This window comes from Phascolarctos cinereus, unplaced genomic scaffold (assembly GCF_003287225.1).
Source record: "Phascolarctos cinereus isolate Bilbo 61053 unplaced genomic scaffold, phaCin_HiC Scaffold_726;HRSCAF=1367, whole genome shotgun sequence".
In the NCBI taxonomy this organism is placed as follows: domain Eukaryota; kingdom Metazoa; phylum Chordata; class Mammalia; order Diprotodontia; family Phascolarctidae; genus Phascolarctos; species Phascolarctos cinereus.
The window spans coordinates 409,930,377-409,952,811 of NW_027556098.1; the positions used below are offsets into that span (position 1 = coordinate 409,930,377).

The 22,435-nt window shown below is 57.1% G+C and overlaps 1 protein-coding gene across 1 annotated transcript; it reads left to right on the forward strand.

Annotated features, from left to right (window-relative positions):
• On the forward strand, window positions 1–22,315 carry NAPA (NSF attachment protein alpha). The gene is made up of 11 exons (XM_020978402.2): window positions 1–221; window positions 7,752–7,831; window positions 9,430–9,546; window positions 17,517–17,563; window positions 18,760–18,837; window positions 18,952–19,007; window positions 19,093–19,177; window positions 20,254–20,358; window positions 20,904–20,972; window positions 21,592–21,642; window positions 21,755–22,315. Exons 1-11 carry the CDS (start codon window positions 124–126, stop codon window positions 21,854–21,856), a joined length of 888 nt encoding a protein of 295 aa, XP_020834061.1. The 5' UTR covers window positions 1–123; the 3' UTR covers window positions 21,857–22,315.
• The last annotated feature ends 120 nt before the right edge of the window (window positions 22,316–22,435 follow it).

A 22,435-nucleotide genomic window follows, 5' to 3' on the forward strand; every position in this document is an offset into this window, starting at 1 on the left:
TGCGTCTGCCGCCGTCCTCCGTCGTCCGTCGTCCTAGCCCTCATCTGTTGTGGCTCCCCGGCTCTACTCGGCCCTGCCCTGCCGAGGCCGGCCTGCCCCGGAGACTCGAGCCGCCTCCTCACCATGGACAACTCCGGCAAGGAAGCAGAGGCTCTGGCGCTGCTGGCCGAGGCAGAGCGCAAGGTCAAGAACTCGCAGTCTTTCTTCTCCGGCCTCTTCGGGTGAGAGCGGCCTCCCTGGGCGCCGGGGGGAGGGGGGGGTGGACGGGGGGACGAGAGGGAGCCCCGGCCAGAGAAGGGCGGGGTGGGGGGGAGGATGAGGAGGGGACTCACTAGGGAGAGCTCGGGGCGTGGGGGAAGGGGAATGAGAAGACCCGGCCAGAGAGGGGCGGGGGGGGGATGAGGAGGGGACCCGGCCAGAGGGGGGTGACCCCGGGGGAGGGGTTGAGAAGAGGCCCTGGGAAGGCGAAGAGGGCCCCGGGGAAGGAAGGACCAGAGCTCAGCCAGGGGTCCTGAGGTCCAGCAGCCGGAGGGTGCCTTTGGCCCGCCTGCTGAGGGGCCACTTATTAAGGGCTGTACCAGTGGAGAAGGGGTGGCCTAGAGGGCAGAGGACACAGGATGAAGCCCGCTGACCGCTGCCAGATAAAGGGACCGAGGGGACTTCGTTTGGATCCCATTTACCAGCTGAGGGACTGTAGGCAGGCCATGTGACTTCCGTGCCCTCCAGGTCCTCAAGTGCGGCCCTTTGACGGAATCCAGACTTCACAGAGCAAATCTCCTTAATAAAAGAATTTGTTCTCTAAAACATAAGACTCCGTTTAAAGGCCGCACCCAGGGACCTAGACCACTCGTGGCCTCCAGGCCGCAGGTTCCCCACCCTTGGTCTAGAGAGAGGCCTAGGGCAGCGGCATGCTGAGGGGCACAGAAAAGGGAGACTTGGAAGAAAGACTGAGGAAGAGGGGCTAGGAAGTATAGAAAGTTGTGTTAGGAAGACCTGCAGTACTGGGTGCACTAGGTCCAGAAGAAAAAGTGGAGGGGTTGTTGGGAAGAGAATATTCAGATACTTGGGTGTAGGAGAAGTTGAGAGCCTGGGACTGGAAGTGGAGGGAAGCGGGGAAGCTGGGAAGTGAGTGTTGACAGTTTGGTGTCTGGACCAGCCTGTTTCCTGCGTTGGACTGGGATTTATTTTCCCACTAATTCCCAAGAGAAAAAGTTAAAGTTTAACTTAAGGGAAGGGACACCCTGGGACAATGCCTGGGAGGGTTGCCTTGACCTTTTACTTCTGAGCGTTGGGCCTTTGTAGCCTGAGATGTGGTTCGAGATGTGGTTCGAGATCTCAGTTCAGGAGGTCCTGCCAGAATGCCTGCCCTGTGGGTCAGTCCTGCTTGTGCCAGGCCATACAGGTGTGAGGGAGACACCGAGACCTCCCATCAGATCACAGACAGATAGGACCACCCGCCCCCCCATCCCCCTGCCCCCCAGCCCCAGGGCGGCATCCCACAAGAGACCTGTATTCCAGGACCTCTCTCAGAGACTTGGGCCTGCCCCGGCCACATTTTTGCACTAGGTGATCCATAAGCTAGCTCTCTTCTAGCTGCAAATTGTGGTTTTGTGAGTCAGTACCAGAAGAATTGAAAGAAACAAGATGAGTGTCGATTTACAAGGCGTCCCATTCCAGTTTGGGACCGCTGTGATTGTTAGAAGGCACACTCTAGAGAAGATGATGCTTGGCTGTGCCTCAGAAGTCCATGGGCGAGTGTTGCTGGGGCAGAGGGACAAGGCCCTGTAGATGGTTAGCAAACGGGCAAACAGTGGTGAGAGTGAGACTAGCCTGGGTGCGGGGCTGGCTTGTGGTCTCATGGGATGCTAGGCCAAGGAGTTTAGTCTTTGTCAGCTAAGAAACGGCATCATCCAGAGCTCTTGATAATCCACGTGGCTCTCAGGTTCTTCATGGAATCTGATTTGGAAGGGGGCCATGGAATCTCAACCTGTGCTTGAGAAGGAATCCCCTCCACAGCATCACCCACGTACAGTCATCCAGGGGTGGAAAGTCCTGCTTTTTTGAGGCAGCCCTTTGGAACAGTTCTGGTTATGGATGCAGTTTTCTTTTCTTTTCTTTTCTTTTTTTTTTTTTTGGCTAGGCAGTGGGGTTGAGTGACTTGCCCAGGGTCACACGGCTAGTAAGTGTTGTGTGTCTGAGGCCGGATTTGAACTCGGGTCCTCCTGACTCCAGGGCTGGTGCACCACCCACTGCGCCACCCAGCTGCCCCCCACTTTTCTCTATATTGAGCCTCGTTTCAGTTTCTGCTTATTGCTGCTAGTTCTTCATCGTGGGGCCAACCAGAACGAATCAGGCCTGCTTCCTGATTCCTTCCGGAGGCCTTGTCTTAACCTGGCCTTGGCATGCTTTCAAGGAGGCACTTGGTTGCACCTCTCCATCTCAGGGTGTTAGGGATTTTGGCCTGGGTTGGAACGCAGGCCCTGAAGACTCTCTTGGCCCCTTTGGGGCAGAGGAGGTGGGGGGGTGGCTGGAGGGAACTTTGCCTCTCGACTCTTGCCCTGGGAATGTCCTCTGCGTCAGCTGCCTCTGGGCCCACCACTATGCATTTGTGCAGATCCAGAGGCCTTCTTCAATGCAGAGTGCTCGCTTTCCTTTTTCTTTTTTCCGAGCTTCAGATGCAATGAACGGGAACGTGACCTGAAGCAACCTTCAAGAGCCATTTCTTTGTCTCCTTTCCTGTGGTTCTTAGAGGGCGATCAGAGAGGGGCTGGGGCCCCGTCTTCCCTGAGGGCCTCTCTGCAGAGGGCCTGACTGGGTCCCTGGGCACTCCTACAGTGACCACCATGTGTCTCCACCACATGGTGCCTTTATTCTCGGGGGTTCCTCTTTCCCAGCCTCTCTTCACTGACCTTGATGTTGAGTAGGCCACAGAAAATTAGGGGCTTCGTGGAGTACATTCAGTGTGGCAGCTGTTGGAATTGGACCCTATCTGACATGCTTTGGGGAAGCTGGCTAGTGAAAGCAGCCCTGTTTTGTTTGGGTTGGCATATATTGGATTTTCTTTAAACAAACCCAGCATTGCCTCCTTCCTAGCTGAACACTGGAAAAAGGTGGACACCTCCTTTAGCTTCCAAACTTCCTTTGGTGTCAAAACTTGAAGACTTAGGCCCCAAAGTATGTCTTCCTTGTACACAGAATTAATTCTCCTGCTGTATTTTTGCAGAAAAAGACTTGTGTCTTCTCTGTCATTCATTCAGTTTATACTAGATACCTAATTCATCACCTAAAAGGTGGCATTTCTTGCCTGGCTCAGGGCAGGCAGCCTGCATTTATAGTAGGAAATATTTCTGAGGCAATGCAGGATTTCTGGTTTTGCCAGTGGTCAAACTGATCACCAGGTGGTAGGAAGCAGGTAGAGCTGCATTGTCCTGGGCCTCATTTTCCTCTTCTTGCCTTGATGTGAGGAGGTCAGAACATGCAGGCCTGTACTCTGCCCTTGCATCTCCACAGGGCCCTGTGATTGGCTGAGTAAAGGAGATTTGACACAGCATTATTTGCAAGCATCTTTCCAGTTCAGGAACAGGCAAGTGAGAAATTCGGGTCCTTCCTAAGGAAGGAAATCTTTGAGAAGAGAGGGCGATGCAATCATCTGGTATTGTTTTGTGACTGTGGCTGTGTTAGAGGCCACCTCTCCAGCCTTCTGTGGGCCTCCCTGTCCTTCTCCTGTGGGCGGGCCCAGCCCCAGCTCCTGCAGAAGCAGGCTGCCACCTCCAATGTGTGATAACGCTGACGTGGGTATAAGAATAGTCTCTCATACAGAGAGCCCTGTTGGGGGGAGGAAGGGGGGGCCCTCCCTGACCTGAGGCTCCAGCCTGTGGCTGACTTGAGCCAAGTCATCTATAAAATGGGTGGTTGGGTTGCTGTCAGGCCCTAGGCTCCAACCTCTTGGACCCTCAGCCAGCCAGTGGTTCTGACATACACTCCCTGAGGGCAGGCCTTACTTCTCATTTTGGTCCTTGTCTCCTCAGTGCATTGCCGATAGGAAGGGCTTCATTCATGTTTGATTCCTTGAATTCCGGTCACTGTGTCCTGGACGTATTACAGCTTGGCAATGTCCTTTTCTCAAATTGGACTTGATATTCTAGCTGTGGTCTGATCACATAGTGTTGAAGGGGCAGGGGAGGTATTAGCATTTATATAGCACCTACGGCGTGCTGGGTACTGTGCGGAGCGCCTTACACCTAAGATCTCATTTGCTCCTCACAACAGAACTGGGAGGTAGATGCCATTATGATCCTCATTTTATAGTCAGTCAGCGTTTGTTAAGTGCCTCATGTGCGCCAGGCACAGTGCTAAGGGCTGAGTGCAAAAGACAGTTCTACCCTCGAGGAGCTCACAGTCTGATGGGAGAAAGCTGAGGCAGCCGGCCCAGGCTAGAGCCCAGAAGAAGGCGCAACCTCCCCTCTTTAGGCCACTGACTCTTGCTGGTGGGACCTTAGCTGGCTCTCTTCCCTTCCAAGCGTCTGTTGCTTCCCTGGCAGGCTTTTTCCTGGCAGAGCTGAACTCTTCCATCTGGCAGTCGCTAGCAGCTGGTGCCTGTGCCAGGGAGACCTGAGAAGACTCCCTTCCTGTTCGCCATAGAGACACAAAGCATGTAATTATAGACACCCCAACACTAGGCCGGCCCAAACGCGTTTGCTCTATTCTGGTCTGTGAGCAGAGGGTTCAGGACCAGCCCTGGGAGCTGAGGGGGGAGTGGGGCCGCCAGCTGGCCTTCCCGATGCTCCTGGGAGGGCCTCAGCGGCAGGGTTTGAGCTCTTTTTTCCCTTTCTGTCACTACTTCGAAAACAAGTCCGCTGCCTCTGGAGGCACTGGAATTGGAGGCGGGCCGTACAGGTTGGTCCAGCCTGTGCCCTTTGACCATGGTGATCTGAGCTTCAGTTGCCTTATCTGTAAGAGGAGAATCATTCTTACCTTGCCTACCTCAGTTCAGTTAGACAAATCACTGCCTTGGCAGGCTGAAGGATTTGATTGGGAGTCAGGTGCTTCAAGCTGTTATTAGAATGGGCCCACCTTTGTGCTGGAGGCTGCAGGGGAGGCGGTTCTCACAAAGAGTCCCTGTTGCTGAAGGGCTTCCCACAGGACCCATCGCCAGCATGTACCAAATCCTAGGAGGCAGTGAGGTGGATGGGAAGTAGTGAGAGGTTTGGAGTCCAAAGACCTGAGTCCAGCAGTGGCCCCGCCCCTTGTCTGTGAGACCTCAGGCCTTCGTGTCTCTGGGCAGTGTCAGCCTCTGTCTCTGAGGTCTCTGGAAGGGCGCGGATTCAGTGGCCCCCGAAGCCCTTTCCGCCTCTCGAGAGAGCTATGTGTCGATGAGTTGCCTAGTTATGGCTGAGAGCAGGAAAAAGGCCTGGGAGTCAATGCTGGGGACACGCTGTCTATGAGATCCCTTGTTTTCCTGGGTCTCAGTTACCTGTGAGAAAAGTGGGCTGAGCGAGACCATCAGATTTAGGGCCAGAAGGACTTAGGAAGTCATCTAAAGGAGGCTGAAGTGAGGGAAAGGGAAAGGCCCAAGGGGGCCTCTCCAGCTGATCCCCTTGGAGTGCATGTCGGGAGGGCAGCAGGTATTTGGGCAGAGAGTGGTCACTGAGGGCCTGGCTGGGCCCATGGAATTGGGGGCATCTGTGCTGTACCCACTATGGTTCCTCCATTATTGTAGCCCAAGCCGAGCTAGGGACAGCCTGAGATGGGGGAGTGCGGGGCCGCAGGGGCCAGAGGAACCTGGTCCTTGCTCGGCTCGTGTGGAATTATAGCGTAGGATCTTAGTGCCTTAGGAGGGAAGGTCCACGGATGTAACCCAGCTCGATGCTTTGACTGGACCGTTGATCTCTGTCTGAAGAGATGATTCTCTGTGCCTTCATCCCTTTTGAAACTGCGCATGCTCACAACCTTCCCGGGGCTTGCAGCTCATGGACTTACAAGCCCGGGCAGGGCAGGGTGGGGGCTTACAGTAGTCCAGAAGTGGTAGAGTGGGCGGAACAGAGCTAGAGGGAGTGGCTGGGACTAGGAGGAATTGCAGGCCATTTAGCTTATCTCCCTCAGTGGACCCACAAGGCCCAGTTCTCCAGGTCCTCTTTGCACCACCCTGCCATGTGGTCCTTGCCTTGTTCTCCAAGAGGACCCAGGTGAAGGGGGGGCAGGAGTTTTGGGAGAACTGGCTGGCAGCAGCCCCTCCCCCAGTTGTCTAGATTCAAATATGAGATTTGGTGACTGCACTCTTCAAATGTAATAGAAGCCTGTGGGAATTGCTTTTGAGTGCAGATGTGTATTGTTTAATCATGAAAGAAAGATTGTGTGAAAATCTGACAATATCCAGGTTCTTTTATTGGAAAAGCCAAAATGGGAGAGGAGGGAAGGGGCAGGGCCCGTGACTGAGGCCAGAGTGGTGAATGATAACATCCATGTGGGGCTCGGACTGTGGGGGCACGGGTTTTGTTATCTCCATTTCACAAATGAGGAAACCGATGGTGAGAAGTGCCTAGGCCAAGGCCAGACAGGTCCAGCATTCTATACGCTTTGCCAGCCTGCCTTCAGAACAGACTTTGCTTGACACAAAGGAAGACGTGACCTCACAAAACAGCCCTGAGCCTGGGAGCAGGGGGAGGCAAGGGCAGGCCAGGGGCTGGAGTCACGAACTGGCCCTTCTGCCACGTCAGGGGCGGGCTGCTCTGGGTCTCTTCTGCCCCCGAGGTCCCTGCAGTCTGTGGGTCCCTCTGGGGAGTTAGGCAGGTGCTTCCAGGAAGCTGAGCATTTAGTTTTTTGTTTGACCCTGAAGCTGTTTTCTGTGTTAGCCTTGGTGATTGAAGGAGTCAGATCCTCAGCTCTGCACTCTGATTCCTTTTCCACCAAGGGCCTGAAGCAGCTGTCACTGAGAGGCAGCCGCGTCCCACGGGGAAGGGATTCCTAATCTTCATCCCTGCTCGTGCCAGGAAGAACTTGGTCCCCTGTCCTGGCCCCAAAGCTATGTGATTGGCGGCCTTTCAGGACCCAGCAAGAGCCATGTTCTAGGAGGAAACCAGGTGCTGCCTCAGCAGCCCTGGTGGGAGAGCATTTTTTATTAGTCATCCAGCCAGTATTGACTGAGCACTTACTGGGTCCTGGGCACTGGGCTGCAGAGCACTGGAGACAGGATTTCTGCCCCCAGGGAGCCAGCTTCCAGGCTAATTTGAGACAGCAAGAGACCTTGCTGGATTATCAGATATTCATTGAGCACCTACTGTGTGCAGGTCTTGGGTGCTGGACCTGACTCTGCCGCTCACTTGAGTCGTGTGACTTCAGGCACGAGCTCATCTGTAGCATCAGACAGTGCCCCGTGCTAGGTGAGAGGGGCTGAGAAGGAGCAGAGCAGGAGCTCAGAGGGCATGGCTTGGCCCACACTTCTGAGCAGTCCAAAGAAAGCAGGCTTTCCCCAGTGCAGGCACCAGGCATGTGTGAAGCTCCAGCCTCGCGTGAGACACTCCCTCACCCCCTTCCTTCTCTAGGGCAGTGCCCCCAGTGTTTGGTGACCAGGTAAATGGAGTGTCCAACGGGGGCTGACTGCGCATCGGAACCTGGAGCTGATTTAGGCTCAAGAGTGGGGGCAGAGGGCGCAGCCGTGCCCGGCCCTCCCCTAAAACACCCATCTTTCTGCTTCTACCGTCAGTCTCACTCAGCAGACTCCTTAATGTGGGTCGTGTTTTCTCCTCCCTCAGAGGCTCATCCAAAATTGAGGAGGCGTGCGAAATCTACTCAAGAGCCGCAAATATGTTCAAGATGGCCAAGAGCTGGAGCGGTTTGTATTGTCTTGTTTGCTGCTTTGAGGGCGGGGGCTTACTGGGGCTCTCCCCCACGCTCCTCCACTGTCCAGAGAGTTCTTCGGGCCACCTCGAGCACGGTGTCAGGATCTCAGAGTTGGAGGGCACCGTGAGGATAGAGAGAGACTACTAAATCTCGGGGGGGGGGAGGGGAACAGCATTGCCCTGCTCTCTCACCCTCTGGTGTCTGAGCTGGGACAAGAAGCCCAAAGTCCCTGTTCTTCAGAATGGGTTCTTTAATAGCTTTTGGGTCTCTAGGATTTAGATGTCATCGGGATAGAGAGGCGGCTTTAGTCTGGAGACACTTATACTAGATTGTTTAAACATTTCAAGCTATTTGGAGGGAGTGGGGGGCAGGAGAGGTGACTTTTAGATGTTCGGGTCTAGGACAGGGGTGGGAGAAAAACGGTACCCTCTAACGGTCCCTTGGCATTGCCAGCAGAGGCTGATCCCACCGGTAGATTCTTACATTCGTGGTGTTGGAGAGGCCTTGGACGTCCCAGCTCTCTGACGATCTTCGGTCCTGGGCAGGCTCTGTCTGATGCAGTGTGTCCCAGTCTGGGCTCTGCCCCCAGAGCAGGGGTGGGGGGGGAGAACAAAGAGTGGTGGGTGGACAGTGGCCTTGGACTCTGCCGTTCCAGCATCCCCCGATTGGGTTCCCACAGATGGAATCCCTGCCTGGGGGTGGGGGGTGGGGGGCATGCTTCCTTCAGAAAGGCTGTAGCCATTGATTGGGGGTTTGGAGCCTTCGAGACTCCGTCTCTAGATTCTTCAGGAAGTGCAGGGACCTTGGTTCCAGCAGGCTGCTGACATGCACCTCCTGGAAAGCAGGGCCGGGCAGTGCGAGTCTGGGTCGGGTGGTGAGAAGGAATCGAATGTGGGTTAGCGTCAGGCCACCAACTGCTGTCCTTGCTGAGCTTTGTTCTAGGACCAGGGTGGGCATCCTGAGAAAGTGGGACCGTGTCACACCCTAGAGTGAGGGGGCTGGCAGCCAGACCTCCCCTCAGCCCTCGCTGTAACGAGCCAGGAATACAGTGTGAGCTGGCTGTGATGGGGAGTGGGCTGGGCAGTGCTTCAGGGAATTCCAGCAGGGACAGTGTGTCACGATCCTGCCCTTTCAAAAAACTCTCATTCCAATCCGCCAGGCCCTGCCAGCCCTCAGCAGCTGCTAAATGCTCTCCTTTGGAGTGGACCCTTAGACAGAGGGAAGGGTCAGTGATTGGGGACCCAACAGCCTGTTGGGGCCCAGTGGCTCCTGGGCGCCCTGCTGCTCTAGGCCCCGCTCTGGCTGCGGCCCTTTGGATGTAGTGACCGGAGATATTGGGGACTGGTCTGGCCTCGGAGCTGGTGACCCCACACAGTTCTGCCTTACAGGCAGGCTGGCCCTGGGTCAAAGGCAGGGAGTCACAAGGTGGCTGGCTCCCCTCAGCGTCCTCTTCTCTGAAGAGGCCGCAGTGGTCCCTCCCTCCCTTTCCAGGGTCCCGGAAATCAGTGGCCTGCTGGAGGGAGGGAGGGAGGCTGTGGCCCTTTGGGACGGCGCACGTGTGTGACGGCAGTGTCCTACGCTTTGTTCCAGCTGCTGGGAATGCATTCTGCCAGGCAGCCCAACTGCACCTTCAGCTGCAGAGCAAACACGATGCGGCCACCAGTTTTGTGGACGCGGGGAATGCCTTCAAGAAAGCAGACCCCCAAGGTGAGGGGCCCGACGGACACGGGGCGGCGCTGGCGGTCTGGGGCGCCTGGGGGCGGATTCTGGGTCAGCACTGAGGCAACCCCCTCACCTAAGTGTTCACTGGGCATTTGGACCCTGCCCTAAGCCCTTCTTCCCTCTCTACCCCCCGCCCGGGCAGTTGGTCACTCCCCTCCCCGAGTCTGGGGAGCATCTGTGAGTGGGTGTTGGCGCTGGAGGCTGGCTCTGCACCACAGAGAGTATCTGTGCTGTTTTCAGAACTGGTGTGGGGACCAGAGGACAGGGTTTCAAAGACCAGCTGGCTTCTGAGAGGTCACCAGACACTGAGCCAGGCCAGGCCCAGGCTGGGCACATCAGAGCCTCGGCCCAGAGAAGGGCAGTTGAAATGAGAGCGGAGCGGGGGAAGGAAGGTGAAAGGCCCTGTGTCCCCTCCAGTATGCACTGGTGGCACAGGACTGCCGAGTTCAGGGCGTGGAGGTCACTGAGCTTAGTCCAAAGCTTTCATTTGCAGAGGCCCGCAGAGGCGAAGGGGTTTCTCTGTGTCTTGGAGAAGTAAGGGACATACGGGTGTCATGCTCCCAGGCGTTGGCCTCAGGCGGAGCTCTGTGCACTTCTGCCCTGGTCCCCGGGACGAGGAGGATCTGGTTCCCAGCAGTGTGTGTGCATCCGCCCGACTGCTGGCAGGGTCCGTGTTTACAGAGGACAGCCTCCTCCTGGGCTGGCAGTGCTAGTTAAAATGGAGAAGGGAGCTAATTATCCAGATAATTAGAACAACACAGGCAATCCTGAGTTCCTTGTGGGGATGGCACTGTTTTATTTGTATTCTGTTGGGGTTTTGTTTTAACCTGACTCATCGGGCAAACAGTGCCATTCACGCTTGTCTTCATCACAGAAACAGGTCCTTCAGGTTGCCTGAGCATCTGCTGAAGCCACAGGCCCTGAGGGCTGGGGGCCCTGTCTGGGTCGGGTCATTTGTGCGGCAGATGGGGGCGGTGCTTGGCTCAATCAGCCTTACCCCGGCAGAGCCGCACACTTCCTGAGCCAACCCGAGCAGCTGTGCTGAGTGCTGCTTTGGGGCACTGCCCCCTCTGCCCTCCAGGCCAAGCCAAGGGACCATGGGACAGCAGAAAAGCCCCTTCACGGGTGGGGCAGGGGGGGAGGTTTTCCAGAGGCATGGTCGGCCACGATGGGGCCTGCATGTGCTTCGCCATCCCACCCCCTCCCCTGGCCAGAGACAGCTGCATTACTCACTCAGTCCAGGCAGAGGTCAACATTGCCAAAACAGGAGAGGAGGGGTGTCAGACCTGCCCTCCATCTCCAGGGATGGGGTAGTCAGTCTCAATCGGTAGACACTTAGTGAACACCTACTATGTGCCAGGCCCTGAGTGTTGGGCTTCCCTGGAGCCTTCACAGGTGCCTCCGTAGGCTGTGATGAAACCTCCTGCCGAAAAGGTCCAAGTCGGGAGTGAGCCTCCTCACTCCCTGGGCTCCAAGCTGCCGTCACGGCTTCCGGCACTCACTCCCCACGGCCTGAGAGATCCTTGGGCTCTGCTGTTGCTGACAAGCTGCTTCTCTAGAGGGCAGTGACAGGAGCTGCTCTCCTGGCCTTTCACTGCCATCCTCCGAGGCCGCCTGCCCACTGCTGTTCCCAGCAGGGTGGTGGCCTTTGGTGTCGCTGAGAAAAGGAGGTGTTGGGGGAGTCCTGATCACTGACACTGCCCTCCTTGCCTGTCACACTAGAGTCCTTAACATGATGGCTCAGAGCCCACGGGCTGCTCCTGTCTTCCCAGAACATAGTGGAACTTGTCAGCCCTGCTGGTCTGGCCCCTGACAGGGCAGCTGGCATGGAGGGGGGGGGAGGGCCCCGGCCCGCTGGGGCTTAGAGAGAGGATCAGACGTTCCAGCTGAGAGCAGCACCTGGCGCCTGTGCCAGCTGGAAGGACGTTGGCCTACCTTGTCCTCTAGCCCACCTGTCTGGGCCTCAGCCTGTCCCCTCTTTCTGTTTCTTCTGTCTGTCCACTTCTGTCTCCCCAAGCTCAGGGCTTCCTGTCTTCCCACCTCAACCATTCCAGCAGCCCCAGAGGCAGACACAGTTTGGTCAGGGTTCTTAGATTTTTTTTTTAACATTCATTTTAAAAAATTTTTAGTGTCCAGTTCCCTCGCTCCCTCTAGCTCCTCCTCCACCTGTTGAGAAAGCAAGCAATGTGATACCAGTTACACAAGGGAAGTCATGCGAAACGTAATTCCATATTTTTGTTCAGTCATGTCCAACTCCGTGACCCCATTTGAAGTTTTCTTGGTAGAGACACTGAAGTGCCATTTTCTTCTCCAGCTCATTTTACAGATGAAGAAACTAAGGGAAACAGTGAAGAAACGCCCTGAAGTGACTTACCCAGGGTCCCACAGCTAGGGAAGTCTGAGGGTGGATTTGAACTCAGGAAGATAAGTCTTCCTGACTCCAGGCCCAGCGCTCAGTGGTGCCACCTAGTGGCCTTTAATTCCTTATTAAGCTTTTTTTTTTTTAGCAAGAAAAAAAGTGAAAAAAGTCTCATATAGTTAGAAATTGCCCACCTTTACTAGACACTATACTAGCAGGTGCTAACATAAGGTGGAAAAGAGAAATGGTCTCTGCCATCAAGGAACTGTGGGCAGCCAGGCAGTGCGGCAAATAGAGTGCCGGAAAGACCCGAGTTTGAATCTGGCTTCAGACAAGTATTAGCTTGTGACCCTGGACAAGTCGCTCAACTCTGCCTCAGTTTCCTCATCCGTAAAATGAGCTGGAGAAGAAAATGGCAAACCCCTCCAGTATCTTTGTCAAGAAAACCCCAAATGGGGCCCTGGAGAGTCAGACACGATGGGATCGCCTGAACGACAAAGAATGAGTTGACCTTGGTCCGCACTTGGGGTCTCCTCCCTTCTCTCTCTGGAGGCGGACAGCGTTTTTCATCACGGGTCCTACTAGCGCAGTCTCCCACGGTTGAGCGTTGTTGGCATGTTGCTGTGCACAGTGTTCTCCTGGCTCTGCCCGCTTCACTTTGCATCAGTTCGTAGAAGTCGTCCCAGGTTTTTCTGACCCTACCCACCTCGTCATTTCTTCCAGGACAGTAGTATTTCATTACAATCATACACCGCAACCTCTTCAGCCCTCCCCCAGTGGACGGGCGTCCCCTCAATGTCCAGTTCTTGGCCGCCTCAGAAAGAGCTGCTATGACTATTGTTGTGCATGTGGGTCCTTCTCCCATTTGTATGATCTCTCTGGGATCTAGCCCTACAAGTCATAGTTCCACATTGCTCTCCAGAATGGTTGGATCAGTTCACAACTCCACCACCAATACATCCCTTCCAGCATCTGTCATTGTCCTTTTCTGTCCTGTCAGCCAGGCCAGTGGGTGTGAGGTGGTGCATTTCTCTAATCACGGGATTTAGAGGATTTTCCCACGTGTCTGTTGATAGCTTGTCGGTGTTCTTTTCGGGGCCTTGCCATCTCTGGGGGTCTTCCACCCCTCTCTTCTGTTTCTGCCCTCCTGCTTCTTCCTTCCCTCTGCCCAGGTCACATTCATTCCAGACTCTCTCCTTCCACTTGCCTTCTTCTCTTTATCCTGGGCAGTCTCCTCTCTGGCCCTCCCCATCTTCCCTGCCCATCAGGGCCCACTTGCGTGCACTCTTTCCCATTGTCCCTTCACTGGGTTCTCCAGCCCATGCTGCCTGGATGGCCAGCTTTCGAGGTGCCGGTTGGCTTAGTTCCACTTTGGCACCTCTGGGATGTGGCTCTGTCCCTTCTCTGGGGTCCTCCTTGTGCGGGGGAGCTTCACCTGGTGGGTGTCTTGGGCCTAGCTGGCAGTCTTGTGAAACCTACGGGCCCCTTCTCAGAATCATGGCTTTTGTTGGTGAAATCCAGAACTGAAGGACATCACTGCAATTATGTCAGAGATTGGTGAAAATCAAGATGCCTTACCCCTTGGGTTCCGTGGCCCCTGGGTGAAGAGCTGTAGTTCTTGGGCTCATCGAATGCTCCTTCAGTGCACATTGGCCACGGCCCTCCTTGTTGTGGTCATAGCCCTGCTGTGGTTCATCCCTCCCTCCTTCAGTGTCTCTTCAGGCCTTCGCTCTGAGCCGGTTCCCTGCTGCTTCTCTGCCCTGTACTTGACTGATTGGGCTCTACACGGTTTCTCTACAGCTTCTGAATCCCTCACCCTACAGCCTGGCTGAAATGCGTGTCATCCCTGTCACTCGGACCCTCTCCGTGTTGGCTCCCCAAAGCCGTTCCAGAACTTCACTTCCCGGACTTTCCCATCCCTCTTCCTCCTCCGCTGCCGAAAAGAGGGAAGGAAGCCCCCCACAGAAACCCTCTCAGGAGCGTGTGGCCCTTCTGCTTGCCAAGGAGAGCTGGCTACCCCCTGTTCCCCTGAAGATGCCCCTTCCCCAGACCTGGCCATCTGAGATGTCAGCTGTATCTGTCCTCCCCTGCAAAAGCTGTCTGGGCCTCCTCGACTGTCCGAGGTCCGGCCGCTGACCTGCCCCTCCGAAGGGACTGACCGGGGCCTCTCAGTCGCCTCGTCACACGCTCTTCCCCTGACACAGCTGTTCTCTCTGATTGGATGCTTACTCCGTCCTGTTGGCTCACTCCTGGTCCTCCTCCTTCCTGGGTGTCTGAGGGCTTCTTTCCAGGATCCTAGGCTGGCTCATCACCCACATCCTGCCCCCGGTGGCCTCTCTTCTCTAGTTCTCTTTCTGTTGTCTTTTTGGGTGACCTCCTAGGGCAGGCCAGCCAGTCCGGTGAAGCAGCTGGGCCCCATGATGGTTTGAGAGAGGAAGCAGGGCGGGCCAGGCAGTCAGACTGACACCTTTGGCCGCCTTGACCACCGTCTCCCCTCGGACCCTGAGCCCAAGAGCCCTGGGGGTGGCTGTGCTTCCTGCCTAGGGCCCAGACCCTTTTATCAGTGGAAATGATGTTCGGGAAAGGGAAGCTTTGTCGCTTCCCCTGAGGACTGTGGCACCTTTCCGGCTGGCTCATAACTGACCCTTTGCTGTGTGTCGTCTCCCTCAGTAGGGATGGGGGCTTGCTGAGGGCAGGCTCTGCCTTACCTTTCTCTGGTCCATGGCACTTGGGCACAGGCTTTGTCCACGGGCAGCGCTTAAATGCTTGCGCCCTTCATCTCCATGGGCTTAGTGTCATCTCTCTGCACGTGACTCTGGGTTTTGTACACCCAGCTCCTGTCTCTCCCCTGAGCTTCAGTTCTGTGCCAGTGGTTGCCAGTTGGACATTTCAGACAGGATGTCCTGGAGCTCATCATCTTTTGTCCCGAAGCTGCCTCTTCAGACTGTGCCAGGCACTGCCACCCTTCCAGGCTCCCAGGCTGAGGACTTCCATGTCATCCTGAACCCTGGTCAGGGTCTGTCACCCCCCCCTCGCTCCCCGTTGGTGTCTGCTCCAAGACAGCTGCCTACCCCAAGACATCCACGTAGCCGCATTGAGAGGTTCCCTGGCTCCCTGCCCTTCGGCTTGTGAGGTCCTTCCAGACCTCTCCCAGGCTGCCTTCAAGTGCCCCTCTCTCTCCCCAGCCCCAGCCCTGAGCTTGGCACTTCAGTTTTCATGGGTAGAAGGATTTCTTCCCTAGGCCATCTGGGAGCTCCCTGCCCTGGTAAGGAGGCTTGCTCGGCCAGTGAGTGAGCGCACCTTCCCTGCAGCCCACGGGCTGGGAGAGCTGGGAGTTCATTAGAAAGCGTGAGGATGCACCCAGGCTCACACAGCTGGAGTCAAACCCGGGGCTCGCTGGCCAGCTCGCTTCCCTGGACCGCTGCCTCTCACAAAGTAGGCATCTATCATGGATGTTCACGGATATTTTAGGAATGCTTCGGGGCAGCATCTGATGGAGCGCTGTGTTTGTGGAGGTCAGGCGATGGTGGCATGCCCCTGGGGCGGCTCCCTTGTGTCAGCTCCCCTCGGGCCTCATCCAGCGTGAGGCTTGCTCGGAGGCAGCCTAGGAGAGGGTGTGAGGTTGAGGGCCTGCTCTGCTGCTGGTCCTGGGATTCCTCTCTGAGCCTCTGTTTCCTGATCTGTAAAACGGGTTATCGTAACAGAAGGGATTCCAGTAGTTGTCTGTCTCAGCCGGCACCTGAAGGAATGGTGTCGATGCAGCGTCCCTGCCTTTCTGTAGGCCCTCTCAATCAGCTCTGACCTTGACCCGGGACTTGGGTCACAAGAAGACTTGTCCCCTTCACACAGGGGAGTGGCGATGGAGCTGGATGCCGGAGCCCAGCCTCAGGAGACCACAGTCTCAGGAAAAATAGGGCTGAAGGGGGCTGGCTTGTCTCTCCCGGAGGCTGTCACGCTCCCTGGGACGCGCAGGCGATGGGTTCCTGCTGCCCCTGTGGAGCCTCCTGACCCAGATGGGAAAAGGAGCCTGAGTAATGGGGCAGGAAGCTTTCTGGCACCGAGACCTCAGGAATCCTGAGAAGGGTGACCCCTAGCAGCCCGGCGAGGCTTGCCCAAAGACGGGGCTGCAGCTCGGGCTGAAGGGATCCCGGGAGGAGAGGCCGGTCACGCTGGGATGTCGTCCTCCAGACGCTAGGAGAGAGCTGTACCCGACACCACCCAAGAGCGGGCCTCGGTGACGGGGAGTCCTGGCCATGGGCACGGTGGGCCTTGGGAAGCGAAGCCCTCCCACTTGGACAGCCCCCTGTCCCTCCTCCAGAGGGACCCAGGCAGGGCCCGCTGCCTCCGTGCTCACAGATCCGGAAGGAACCCAACGGCGTACGTCGTCCAGAGAAGAAGACGGGGGCCTAGAGGAGAGGAGCCCGGCCCCGAGATCACAGCCGGCAATGATTCCAGCCCAGGGCTCCGGGCTCCCGTTCCGTCCTCTCCTGAGGTGGGTCTCTGGCAGCGAGACCCAGGGTGGAGACGCCTTTACTCTCTCTCCTCCCCACCCCACCCCAGGGCTCTGCTGCACCCCACACGCCGCCGTCTCTCCTCCGTTCTCCCACAACGCGCCTCTCACCTGATTGTGTGGGGGCTTTGGCACTGGCTTGGATGCTTCTGGAGGGCAGGCAGTCTGTTCTTGTTCCCATGTGCCCCTCCCCTGCACCTTAATGAAAGGTTTCTCGATTTGTCTGAAATGGCCCTGCTGTGGCTGAGCAGCTCGCCCTCCACCATCAGGGGCTGGGCAGAGGGGGAAGCTTCACTAGCTGGGTCTGGAGGGGCTGGGGCCACGCTCCAGGAAGACACACGCGACGTGAGGCCACGGCCTCTGCCTCGGTGTGAGGGAGGGGTCCTGCCCTGGGCTCATCTCCTATGAAGGAAGGCAGATTACTTCCTCTTATGCCTCATCTGTCTCATCTGTAAAATGGGAACTGTATTGTATTTTCTGCTTTTCCAAGGCATGGTGAAAAAAAAAAGTACTATGTAAATGAGCTGTTGTTGTTGTCATGAATACTTAGGGCATCCTGGCACCCCCAGCTTCCTCCTCCACTCCTGTCTCCTTCCTGAGAGTTGGTGGTACATAGCTGTGTTAAAATTAAAATTAAACTATCTGTCTCAAGAACTCGTCTTTATATGCTAGAAAATGAGAAAATACTTCCCACTCACTCATCTTTTTCTCTCCTCCAGAGAACTTGTCAAAAATAAATAAAAAAGGCCCAACAAAAATCCTGTCAGAGATAGTCCAACGAGGGGAACCCGCTCCCTGCCCCCAGCTGTGGTCCAGGCCTCCCCGCTGCTGGGACGGATGGTGGGCTTGGACGGGCGCTCATCCAGGCATGGCAGTTGGTCCAAGAGCTCAGCCTTGCTGGGGGCCGGTTCCCTAGGCGGCGCTTCACCCGCTGCCCAGGTGCAGGGTGTGGAAGGACAGGCTTTTCTCATCCTGTTGCTGCCTTCCTCCAGCCCCCCAAAGCGTCTCTCAGCAGGCAGTGGGGGGGGAGGGCAGCCCACAAAAATGTCTTCCATTCTCATCTCTCCCCCCACTCTTTCTCCCCAGAGGCTATTAACTGTTTGATGAGAGCAATTGAGATCTACACAGACATGGTAAGATCTGGGGGCCTCCTCTCCTCACTCCCTCCCTTCCTGCCCTGCCTGGCTAGATGATCAGTGTATCGATGGATTTATCTAAAAGGCTGTTGGGAAGGGGAGGCTGGGAGTCCCAGAAACCCCTGGGTTTGGGATTGGTTGAAGCTGTGCCCAGGCCAGGCCAAAGGGGTGCTGCTGGCAGACTTAGGGTGCAGCCGGGGTGGAGGAGAGAGAGGATGAGAGAAGACCCCCCCCCCCGCTCCTCTTGGGCCTGGCCCTCCCAGCCTGTCTCATGGGCAGGATGGTCGGCCTCCGTTGAATTGGGCCTGGCTCCGTCCTCCCCCTGCCCCCAGTCTCTTCCAATGTTAGGATTTCCCTTCCCTGTACCTCTTTGATGGTGACCCATGTATGAGGGCGTCATATGTGAAGCTTTGAGGGAGAAAAGCAGCAGCCGGTGTGGGGCATTTCACAGAATGAGAGACCAGGGCCTCCTTGGCCTGTGGTTTTAGCTCCATTCCTGAGGCCCAGAGATAGGGTGCCTTGCCCTAGGGCTCCCAGCTCAGTAGGGGCAGTCGGGCTTCCCTCCCATCCCGTCTCTGCTCTCCTCCAGGCAGAGGCACGGTCTCCCAGAGATCCTGGAATCACTGCCGCTCCTGAGGTCTGGCTGGGGGACTTCCAGCCCCAGGACTGCGTGTGGGTCAGCAGGAGAGGCACTGGCGGTGGTTTGTGGTGGCCGTCCATGGACGCTGACTGAACGCCCGCCCAGGCCCTGTGTCCTTGGGAGGGAGCCCCGGCCAGAGCTGGATTTGAATTCTGGTTCTTTCTGACTTCAGGCCCATGAACACCTGAGTGCAAATCCAACCTCAGACACAGCTGGGCAAATAGTTATGTCAGCTCCATATTGCCTTAGTTTCCTCATCTGTAAAATGGAGATGACAGCAGCACCTACCTGCTAGGCCTGTTGTGACCTTCGAGGGAGCTCACACGTGGAAGGTCCTTAGCACAGTGCCTGACACAGGGGAGGCTCTGTATAAAGGCTGGCCCTCAGCATCTTGTCTGGGCCTCCCTTCCTCTCCTGGCCTTTCGTCCCCACTGTCGGATCTGGGGGAGTGTACAACAGTCAGGTGACATGCAGGTCGGGGCATGATGATGAGAGCCTCAGCCTTGCGCAGCCGGGGCTTGGGGTCCTCGCTGACCTCTGCCTGCCTTTCCAGGGCCGCTTCACGATTGCAGCCAAACACCACATCTCCATTGCTGAGATCTACGAGACGGAGCTGGTGGACATTGAGAAGGTCAGCAGGGGTGGGGGCTGCTTCCGGGGGGGGGGGGGGGGCAGGCAGAAGCTCCTTCCCTTCCCCATCCCGCTCTTCTCACGATCACGCCTTCAGCTGCTCGTCTCTCCACAGGCCATAGCTCATTACGAGCAGTCTGCAGACTACTACAAGGGGGAAGAGTCCAACAGGTAACTCCCTCTCCCGAGACCTCCCGTCCCATGCCCAGACTGGCGGGATTGCTGCCTGGCCCTCACCGCACCCTTCTCCCCACAGCTCTGCCAACAAGTGTCTGCTGAAGGTGGCTGGCTATGCCGCTCAGCTGGAGCAGTATCAGAAGGCCATTGAGATCTATGAGCAGGTGGGTGACGCCCAGGCCCCCTGATCTTCCTCTGGCCCTTTTTCTGGCCTCCTGCCAAAAGAACGGCCCCAGGGTGGGAGGCAGGGGGATGGCTGGGAAGAAGGGTGTGCCACGTGCCGCTCTGGGCTTCAGCCCAGCACTGGCACCACAGGGTTTGGGTCAGCTCCTGGGAGTGAGCTGGGGGGCCTGGGGCTGGGTACTGTCATCCAGTCTCCTCCCACCCAGTGCAAGAATCCCTTCATGCTGTGGGAGGTACTCTTGTGTGCCCTGTCCATGGTGGCCCAAGGACAACACCTGTCTGTGGCCTCCTTTGGGTCCAACCCATGGAGCTGGGGTGGGGGGAATGAGGGAAGGCGAGGTCCCCAGGCCAGGGGCAGGGGATGCAGGTGGCAGAGGGGCAGAAGCCAGCCTGGGGCTGCACAAAATGGTCAGTTTCAGTAGGGGACCACCGAGCTTCAGCAGGAGGTTGGATTGACCCCTGTCGAGGCAGCTGTGGTTCAGTCCCTCCCCTCCTGGAGCCCATCGGTTGTTATGTTCTCTGGGGTCACATGTCACAAGCCCCCAGTTTTAAGGTCCTGGGCACCTTGTACCAGGCCACGCAAAACCCTAGGAGAGGCTCTTGGAGCAGATGAGTGGACACAGAGTTAGGCAGAGTGTGGTTGGTGGAGACCCACCCCAACTTGGCCATTCCCCAGGACAGAGGGGAAGGAGAGAATGTCTTAGTGATGGAGGCTTCCAGTGGCTGTGCTGAGATGGGACAGATTTCCTTTCACGTCTGGCATCTGGGAGTGGGGGAGAGATGGGCGGGCACTGCTCCCAAACCATCTCTCAGCTGCCCCTCAGCGCCCCTGCTCTGCCAGCCTTCCCCTTCCCATTATGGAGCGGGCGCTGTGTGGGGTGGACATCTGGGTCCCCATGGTGATCCGAGTACAGGCTGCCTTCTGCGTCCTCCCTCCCACGCCTGCATCGCGTGGATGCCTTTTAGCAGGGGCCTACAGGGCTCGTGGGTGCCCAGAGCTGCAGGTTCTGCCAGGCCCAGGCCCCCCAGGCAAGCTCCTTCCTTCTGTCATATGCAGGTGGGGACGAATGCAATGGACAGTCCCCTGCTGAAGTACAGTGCAAAGGATTATTTCTTCAAGGCTGCTCTTTGTCACTTCTGCATTGACATGCTGAATGCCAAGGTGAGCGGCCCTGAGCCTCCTATTCCGCGGGCACAGCCAGTCCAAGGTGCTTGTGGGTAGTAGGGGCAATGGGATTCTGCAGGCCCCTTATTTCCCCTGCCTCAGTATCAAGTGGGACCTTTCTTACTCTTAAGTCACCATCCCCCCCATGTGACATTCCACTCCTCTCATGCCTCCATTTTGGGACCCCAAACCCTCGTTCTGGCACATTTCTGAGGCCTTCTGGAGGCAGTGGAGAAGGAGGGGAGCTGGGAGAGGGTGAGCAGGGGACACCCCCTTTCTTCTCCCCCTCTGGCCTCTCCCTGCCCCCTTCAGCCACCCTCTGTTCTGAAACCCCACTTGACACGGGGACATGGTCTCTAGAGGTGGAACTGGGCAGAGCGCCAGCGCACACAGCCCTGACAGCGGGCTGAGCCTGGGTTGCCGTGGCAACAAGGCTGGTCCCTGAAACCCCGTGCTGAGGAGCAGCCAGCCACTTCTGGCATTGATGTCTTTCTTGTCTCCCTCTCTATCCCCCATCCTGCCTCTGCCCGTTCCGTGCTCAGCTGGCCGTACAGAAATACGAGGAGATGTTTCCAGCCTTTTCTGATTCCCGAGAATGCAAGCTAGTCAAAGTGAGTGCCAAGGGCTTCCCCCTCCCCGGGGGTGGGGGTGGGGGCTGGGCACATTGCTGCTGCCGACAGGCCCACTGCCATACCTTTATTAAGGTTGCTCGTATTCGGTGGCCTTTTTTCACACGCATGTGTCCCCTGCCCATCTGTCCCCTGTCCGTGGAGAGCCTTAGAAAGTTGTCTAGAGCCCTGAGAGGGGAGGGCAGACTGGAACCCAGGTCCTTTTGGCTTCCAGGCCAGCTCTCACTTCACTGTCCTTCTCTTGTAGTAGTAGTAGTAGTAATAATAGCTAACAATTATGCGGTGCCTGCTGTGTGCCGGGCTCTGGGCTGAATGCTGTACAAACATCTCCTATGATTCTCACAGGGGAAGTGCTGTTATGATCCTTGTTTTACAGATGAGGAAACTCAGGCAAAGAGGTGAAATGACTTGGCCAGGGTCACACAGCTAGTAAGCTTCTGAGTCAGGATTTGAACTTGGGTTTTCCTGACTGGGTATAGCCAGACCTCACCCCAGGCTGGCTTCATTTTTGCTCTCTTATCCACGCCGGGCCTGCAGTTGCTGTGAATTTGAGACCCCTGGGACCCGAGCCCCATTACCCTCTTGCCTCTTCTTCCTACAGAAACTCCTGGATGCCCATGAAGAACAGAACGTGGATGGCTACACCGAGCTGGTGAGTGGCTCCCCCAGTGGGAGGGCTCCTGGTGCCCCGCTCCCCAGGAGGAGCCTCAGAAGGCTGCTGGCGCCTGCCAGCAGGTGATGGCCCCCTCTCTCCCCCATCCCAGGTAAAGGAGTACGATTCCATCTCGAGGCTGGACCAGTGGCTCACCACCATGCTCCTGCGCATCAAGAAGACCATCCAGGGGGACGAGGAGGACCTTCGCTAACCTCCCAGCCCTAGCCCCCGCGGGCCTTTGTCCTCCATCGTGGGCTCCCCCTGACCTCCCCTTTCACGGATGGCTGGGAGGAGGGAGGTGTGGGGAAGCCCTGCCTGGAGGCCTCTCCCCACAGCCGGAGGTCCATGCCCCGGCACAGCTGCACAGAACCAGGACTTCAGCCTAACCCTCTCACCCCGGAGGGGGGGCGGGATGTTTCTGTGCTTCCTTTTGGCCCCCGCCCCTGGGGGCCCCTCTGCTCAGGCTCTGCCCCCCCTTTCTATGCATCCTTTCCCCCAGGTCCCCCCCACCTCTCAGGTTTGGCCCTTCGGCCCAGGATGCTTCTCCTCTCCCCCTCCCGGGCCCCCCTCCCGCTGCGGGGCGGAGTGGGGCTCAGAAGGTTCCTGTGCATGTCTGGAGCGGGTCTGACGGGAGGATGACTGGAGAGCAAAAATAAACACTTTGGCATGAGCAGGCCTCGCCTTTCCCCAGGGGATGGTCTACCCACGCTTTGGGGTGGGCCCGAGCTGGCGCGCGGGGGGGGGGGGGGTTCGTGGAAAGCCTGGGCCAGGCTTCCCTGCTCTCGCAGGG